Here is a 7718-nt window from a genome sequence, read left to right as displayed (position 1 = left end):
TTGGGTGTTGATCTTGGCAATAACATTGGCCTTGTCAGAATTGAGAAAAATGACATATTATGATGTTTTGCGAAAGCAAAATTAGAGCTTGCTTAATATCAACGAAAAAGAATAATAATAATAACAATAATAAAAAAGAAGTTAAAAATGAGTCTCAAACATAAAAATGTGGGCACACGATCAACAAATAGGCTTGTTCAACAATCTTTTGAAGTTTTAGTCCAAAAGATAAAATTTTAAAAAATGAATAAATAAACAAATCTTTTTGAAGTCCAACTGAAAATGTAAAATTGTCTTGCACTGAAAGGGCTTCTAATAAGGGGTCATGTGGATGGTTTGGGCTTACAAGCTACCCATCTATATTTGGGCTTTGTTAAAGTCATCGATAAGTCCATAGTTGAAGCGCATTTTAATTTTTTTATTTTGCAGGAAAAACTTGTATAGGGGAAGCTGGGGGCTCCACCTGGAAAAGGAACAAATTTGTGGAAGGACAGTGAAAGAGAGGTGGAAAAACCCCATTTCTGTGGGTTTAAGAAGGGGTGCGAAAGCTGGGAAAAAAAAAAAAAAAAAAAAAAACTTTTCAGCTTCTTCTTCATCTTTTGTCTCTCTATCTATCTCTCTGTGTATCAATGACGACGGAGAGTATGAGGGTTCGGTTGGTGTTCGAAAACCGGAGCATACTAAGCGAGTCACAGAGGTCGGAGGGACTGAAGCGAAGTTGGATTCTCATCAAACCAGAGCTTGAAGCCATCTCCGACCTCATCGATTTCATCCTTCGTGTTTTTGACCTCCACGACGCTTGCCCCAATGGCCTCGTTCTCTCTGTAAGCCCTCTCTCTCGCTCTAATTTCCGTCTTAAAAACACCACGCTATTCTGTTTCTTTCGTTTTACTTTTGTTTTTTGTGCTAACTTTTTTAAACCTCAATGGCACTAGCGGTTTGAAATGAATGCTGTTGATTTCTCTATCTTTTCCTACATTTTTATTTGCTATTATGGTTTTTTTTTTTTACTTTTTTCTTTTTTCTTTTTTCTTTTTTCTTTTTTTTAGCCTCTCCTAAATTTGAAGGTTGATTCCTCTTTGTGTTTTGGTATGGTATACATATCTATGGTGTGGAAATGTGTACAAGGATCATCAATGTTATTACTTCTGTGATTGGTGCTTATTTCTTCTGCGAGTTTTCTGTAAAACGCCAGTAAAACGCTTAAATGTCTCTTGGGTATTCCAAAAATTTAGCGTTGTGGGGCATTTATTTATTCGTCTCTGCGTTCTTGTCGACATTGCCTGTGTTAATTTCCTGATTTTGATACGTTTTCTTATTATTTCTTGCAGATGGATGGCTTTGTATTACCTCCTTTTGAGTCAATTTGTATTTTGAAGGATAAAGATATTGTCCGGTCAGTTTTTGAAGGGTGCCTTTATTTTTTTATCTTTCTTTTCTTTTAAACCATATGTTTATATTCTGGCAAGGACAACAATGGGGTTTTAATTATATGGTTTTCTTAAACAGAGTGAAAAGGAAACAGTCTGTGTCGGATGATATTTTCACACTTCGTAATGGAAATAAGACTCTTGAGCTTGAAAGGATACCAGATAATACACCCATAAAGGCAGGCATGAAGCTTTTGGCAAATGAGGAATTTGAAAAGGAGACTGGAGGTTATCAAAGTGAAACTGAAGAGGATATACCTGATCAGTTGGAAGAGACACTGCATGCAGATGGTACACCAGATAAAAAGAAAGTTTCCAAGAAAAGGAAGGCATCGAAGATGCGACAGAGCTCAAAGTATGTAAACATCCTGTTTATGATATATCTAATAAAATCATGTTCTTGCTCTTTGCCTGGAATTTCAGTGCTTGTGCTGGAGAGTAAAATGGTTTTCATGTCTGATTCAGATGTAACAAATGAGAATTGTTGTATACATTAGAATGGAAAACTAGTTAAAGGTATTTTATAGTAAATGTATTGTATTCTTTTCTTCTTTATTACTAAGTTTTCTACTTTTATCTATTTTAATCTATTTATTAATTTTTAATCACAGGAGGAAGAGAAGTAAATTTTCTGCTGCTGAAGAATCTTCTGATGCTCCAGAAGAACCGAATGGTATTGAGGCAGAGCCAAACGAAAGCTTACAAAATTGCAGTTCCCTTCCTGGAAAGATTTCTGCCCAGAAGGACAAGTCAGCAGAGAGTGAAGCAGATGAGTCAAGCAACCCAGATGTTTATGGCAAAAAGTGTGCAGTTTTATCTAATATGCCTGATGGTACTAAAAAGGTTAGACTACCACTAGTGTTTTTGTTGGATGTGTAGTTTCATGTTTGTTTGTGGAATGCGTTTAAATTATAAAAGGAACAGTTTGCTTTAGATATATGAGTATTTTCTTTCATATATTTCTAATCCTAGATAGCTTATCTACCAGTGTGGTAGAGAGCAAGATCATTGAAGTAGGAAATTTAAACTCAAAATGAGTTTATAAGTAAAAAGCATTGCGTAGTAGAAAACCAATTGAATTAATAAAAAGGTAAGTCTAGTATTTTAAGACTAGGGATATGAAAATGAACCTTTAATCGAAACCATGCAGCTTTACCCATACAGTCAACCATATCAGGCAGTGTAGATAGATGCTCTTGTAAGATGAGTTTAACCTTTTTTAGTTTTATTATTATTTTTTTCTACATGTTAATTTATTCATCTTTAAAAGGTTTAGTATTGTAATTTATCCCATCCTTTTTGTGTTTCTGTCTTTCAATCAGTTGGCTAGTAGAAGTGCTCGGCGTAAGAAGGCCAAAAGGCGATGGTTAAGAGAAGAAGCTAAAAAAAAGGAGGTAATTTGTTGGTATAATAGTTACTGATCAAGTTAAACACATGTGCCAACTATCATACACATGTATGTCCCCACCAGTGCACACAAACACAGGTTACTGACTCATGTTATGATAAGTGTTTTTATATGTATGCAAATGCCTTGATCTGCATGGTAACCCAAACTAATGATCTATTTGGTTGTTGGCGACAGAAAATTTCTAAAGTATATGTCCGTAGAATGTGAGTACCTGGATTTGTGTTTTAAAATTTTTTGTTTATGATTTTCAATTTTGCAGCTAGAGCAGAGGCAGATACTTTTAACGGATAATCAACGTTCATCTGTCAAAGATAATCACAAATGTGATGAAGAACATCAACACCCAAACAGATGTAATGATGAAGATGATGACATTGTTCCTGTGGTAATTAGGCCAGGACACATTCGGTTTGAGCCCTTCAGTCAAGGTGTGTGTTTTGGTGGGATAGTTTTAGCATCATAATTTAGCTAGTGATGCTATGTGATGCTATGGGTACATATGCAGAATTGGAGTTTTATGTAAAACCAAGTTCTTCAATCATCTGATATGTGTGTTTTTCCAGTAGATTCTGATCAGGCCATCCAGGAACATCAAACTTTGGTGGTATGTTTCAGTTATTATTTTTCTTTCTCCTAATGGAAGCTCTCTTGCTTGCAGCTTCTGCAGCTGCTATGTCTTTTCATTTGTTTTCTTATCTATCTAAATTCTATGATAATAGCAAAAAGTTTTGTATAATTTTCCACCCAAACTCCTAGTTCCTTTGACTTCTGTTTTCTTATGGTTTTTTACTTATTTTTTCAGTGGAATGGAATAACCAACAAGAAAAAGGGACAAAAATGGGGCAAAGAGAAATCTCCATATTCTAAAAGAAGTGACCGCAAAAATCTGAATGGAGAGTCTTCTGAAATACCAACTATTGAAGAAGAGGCTCTTGTAAATGTTCCTAGAGACTTTTATTTTTTTAGAGAAGAATTGGCAAAGGTTGGAAGAGGATGACCCAATTGCACTGATACAAACTTATCTTCTTAATTCTTACTTCAGGAAACTTTTCAGTGGAATGGAATAACCAACAAGCAAAAGGGACAAAAATGGGGGAAAGAGAAATCTCCATATGACAAAAGGAGTGACAACAAAAATCTGAATGGAGAGTCTTCTGGAATGCCAACTATTGAAGAAGAGGCTCCTGTAAATGTTCCTATAGACTTTGATAAGCTTAAACCCTGTACCAGTTTGCCTAAGGTTGTTGAATGACGCTTTTATTTATTGCTTCAATGAATCTTTGTATTCTATCATCATTGAAAAAAGTAAAACAAAACCAAACGAGATATGGTAGTTCTCCTTTTGCTGTCAAGACCATTCAGCTCTACCTTCCATCTTTTTTCGAACAGTCCACTACTACTTTGGACTACTGGTTGACTGAATAAAATGATATAATTTTAGATAAAACAGCAAAATGTTTTTCAGACCAAATGATTATGTTCAACTTTATTGATCATAACTTGTGTTTGATACATCTATTTTTTGAGGATAAGATTATTCATTTGTTTTTAATGTACTGCAGGTTGGTGATCAAGTTGCTTATCGTTTGATTGAGCTATCATCATCCTGGACTCCTGAGCTTTCCTCCTTCCGAGTACGCTCTTTCTGCTGCTAACCTACCACTAATTTTCCACGGCCCCATACTGTATAACTGATTCTTCTTTCTGTAGGTTGGAACAGTTTCATCATATGATGCTGAATCCAATAGGATTTCACTACTGAAAGTTCCAGAATATCCAATTGTCTTTGAGGAGATAGATGAGTCGTCTGCAGTACAACCATCCCTATATGGGGAAGATGGATCTCTAGAGGTACTCAGCCATGTCTTTTATTTTTATTTTTATTTTCCTGTATTTTTTGTTATACTGCTGTATATCTACTTTTCATTTGTGTTTTTTTTTTTTTTTTTTTTTTGGTCTTAATGGCTGTGATTTTATTTCATCAAAGCCAAAATTGATGAAGTTGGTGCTTAAGCTCACATGGAGACTTGAATTCATTCATGTAGTACATTTACCGTACTGGACTGGTTAAGTGAAATGCTAATGTAATTCTTCTATAACCGTTATTAAAGAATGAATTATAATATCTAGCTTAGCCAGAGATTCAACTTGGATAAGTTTTGAGCTATAGTTGGAATCTCTTAAAGCAGGTTTTAAGAAGTCGGCATTCCATCTCTTTTGACTTGGGTTACTTTTTCACTAATATGTAAATGTTGACTAAGAAGTGGAAGTTTATGTTTACTAATTATGATTGTTTATCGGACCTTCCATATATTAAACCCTCATGTGTATTGTTGGGGAATAATATTAGGGAAGGATTGTATCAAAGAGAATGAATGCAGCATATGGTGGCCAAACCACTTTACTGCTCAAGTATGACCTGATTTTTGACTGGCTTTATGGTATCGGAATTGTCTCTGTAAAATTGTTCCTGAAAGGCTTAAGTTTGTGTCTTATCTTAATTATATACTGACAGACTAACCTTGGACTCTGGCAAACCATGGATGATATATCACTTTTGATGTAGCCTCAGCATGTGGAGGCTGTGCACTACTGATTATTTTTTGTTCGCTAGTATTGACAAGTAAAGTTCCTCTGCAGATAGACTATTCATCACTGGTTGATGTCCGAATTGTCAAACATGGAAACTTGAACAGTCCAAAAGCGGTCACTGATGGGGTTAGCGAAGTTACTGAAGGAGATCAAACCTCTGCATGGGGTCTTTGGCCCAAAAAGAATGGGGAAACTCAAGCTCCAACACAAGGTATTAATTTTCTTCCATGCTAAAAATCAGGCTTTCCATGGAGCATTCAGGATGTTTTTATTTTCATTGATGATCTCATTCTTATTTAACTTTGTAGAAAATGGGAAAAAAATTAGTGGTTGGGATGAAATTAGTGAGGCATTAAATGCCAAAAAAGCCCAACTTTCTCAAGTTGATCATTGGAACGAAACAGAGGGTTCAGGCAGGAGCCCATGGTCTAACAGGGCCTTGAGAGGTAGCGCATTGGGTCCAACAATGGCTCGCTTGAGATGTCAGAACGGATTATAAGGTGGTGAACACTGTTATTACCAAATCGTGAGTTTCTATCAGTTTCTTGTCAAATACAGCAAAGTGCACAGTCCACAGTTGATGAACTTTTGGACAGAAAGTAAATTAATACTACTTTGGAGTAGCTTTCAATTAGATAAAAGGGCACTCCACAGTTTGTGAACATTTTGACTGTAAGTATATGAATGCTACTTTTGGTCCCTTCCTATTATGTCAAAATGCACTCCATTTAGTTTGTGAATTTTTTTGACGGAAGTAAGCAAATTGAAATTTTGCTCTGGAATATGCTAGTTGCCAAGTTTCTTAAGGAGGTTATGTTATTTTCAGTTGGCATATAAATTATTGAGCAAGGGTTAAATGGTTATGGAGCTTAGTGAACCAACACTCGTCTGCTTTTCCTGACCTTTATCATTTTTAGGATGTTCAAAATTAGATCCCAGAAGCATTCATAATGCAAGAATATAAATGTGAAAAAACTATATGGGGGTCTTTGTGATACGATTAGCAATGAATGAACATCAATGTCAATTTTTTTTTTCCTGGAAGAATGAAACAAGCAACCATTGAAATGATTTATTAATTTCATGGAATAAAAAATTTAAATAATTCGAAATTACCTACCTTTTGTTCTTTTTTGTTTGAAAATTCTCGTTTTGAATATTAGGTTATGGTTCAAAAAGATTCTTTAGACTTAAAACAAAACACAGGCGACTGGACAAAGAACGAACTTCTTTTTACTCGTTGACTGATGTATTTGAATTGCATAGAATCATTTTTTTCCCCCTTTTAAGTGGGATTACTGAACTTTTATTTTGTTTTATTTTTAGGTAATAAGTGGGATTACTTGACGGGTAGTTGGACGGGTGGGTTAGCTTCATGCAAAATAATGAGTTTGACAAATAATGAAATAAACATTATAAAATTTACATATTATCCATGTTATATTCTAACTTCTGATTCTCTCAGATGGTTTAGCAGCTGTGAAGTTTGACGAGTTATAATCTAATAGCCAATATTTTCCGTTAGTAGGGTATCTTAAGTTTGAATAAATACAGCTCAAAACCCATATTTCCTTATAGTATATTGCAATCTCATCCTATCCATATTTATTTGGGTCCAATATGGCCAAAATTTTCTCGTATAGAAATAATTGTATAAAACAAAGCCATGACAAAATATAATAATAATAAAGATTTTAATTTATTTTATTCCTCCATTGTCCCATTCTTGGTCAGTCTTTGGCACGGTGAGAGAAATTGCTTATTTTCTGTTTCACAGTTCATGGAGAGAATAAACAGAGCCTACCGATAAGTTAGATGTGGTATAGACTGGTCTTTAAGGAGGAAATTTGACCAAATGTTAATGTTTTTCTGATTCTTTGTTTCACCATCCAGATGAAATTAACCCACCTAATTTCTTGTTTGGCTAGTTGTATTCCAAACTCGTAAGCTGAATTTTGTTACCAAAAAAATGAAACACTCGTAAGCTGAATTCAAACTTTATTCCAAGTACAACATTGGACTAAATATTTTCCATCCTATTAATTTGTTTGGGTCAACGTTTGATGCAGACTTAAGGCTTATGATTTGATTTTTTTTATTTTTTATTTTTTTTTTCCTTTTAAGGCTGAGTAAATTGATCTTTTAATTAAATATAGTTTTGATCTTTGAGAATTACCAAACTGAATGAGGTACATTTTATATGCATCTTCAGAAACTTGCAGAGAGGAAAACCATACTGAATATAAGATCTGCAGACTGCTGCGCATGACAAAATTTCATACAAT

The 7718-nt window shown here is 34.5% G+C and overlaps 1 protein-coding gene across 2 annotated transcripts; it reads left to right on the top strand.

Annotated features, from left to right (window-relative positions):
* The first annotated feature begins 498 nt into the window (after positions 1-498).
* LOC107428457 (coilin) lies at positions 499-6134 on the top strand. 2 transcript variants are annotated; one of them, XM_048463230.2, is made up of 13 exons: positions 499-824; positions 1332-1396; positions 1510-1785; positions 2042-2273; positions 2753-2824; positions 3101-3269; positions 3405-3445; positions 3644-3775; positions 3884-4081; positions 4404-4475; positions 4552-4692; positions 5482-5644; positions 5742-6134. In XM_048463230.2, the coding sequence occupies exons 1-13, from the start codon at positions 630-632 to the stop codon at positions 5930-5932; spliced, it is 1947 nt and encodes a 648-aa protein (XP_048319187.2). In that variant the 5' UTR covers positions 499-629; the 3' UTR covers positions 5933-6134. The 2 variants fall into 2 exon arrangements, with proteins under 2 accessions (XP_048319187.2, XP_015894474.3); XM_016038988.4 differs by having other exon boundaries at positions 500-824; positions 3408-3445.
* Positions 6135-7718: the final 1584 nt, after the last annotated feature.

The sequence above is a fragment of the Ziziphus jujuba genome, chromosome 12 (genome assembly GCF_031755915.1).
Source record: "Ziziphus jujuba cultivar Dongzao chromosome 12, ASM3175591v1".
Lineage (NCBI taxonomy): Eukaryota > Viridiplantae > Streptophyta > Magnoliopsida > Rosales > Rhamnaceae > Ziziphus > Ziziphus jujuba.
Note: the sequence above shows the minus strand (reverse complement) of the source record. Positions and strands in the feature narration are given on the sequence as shown.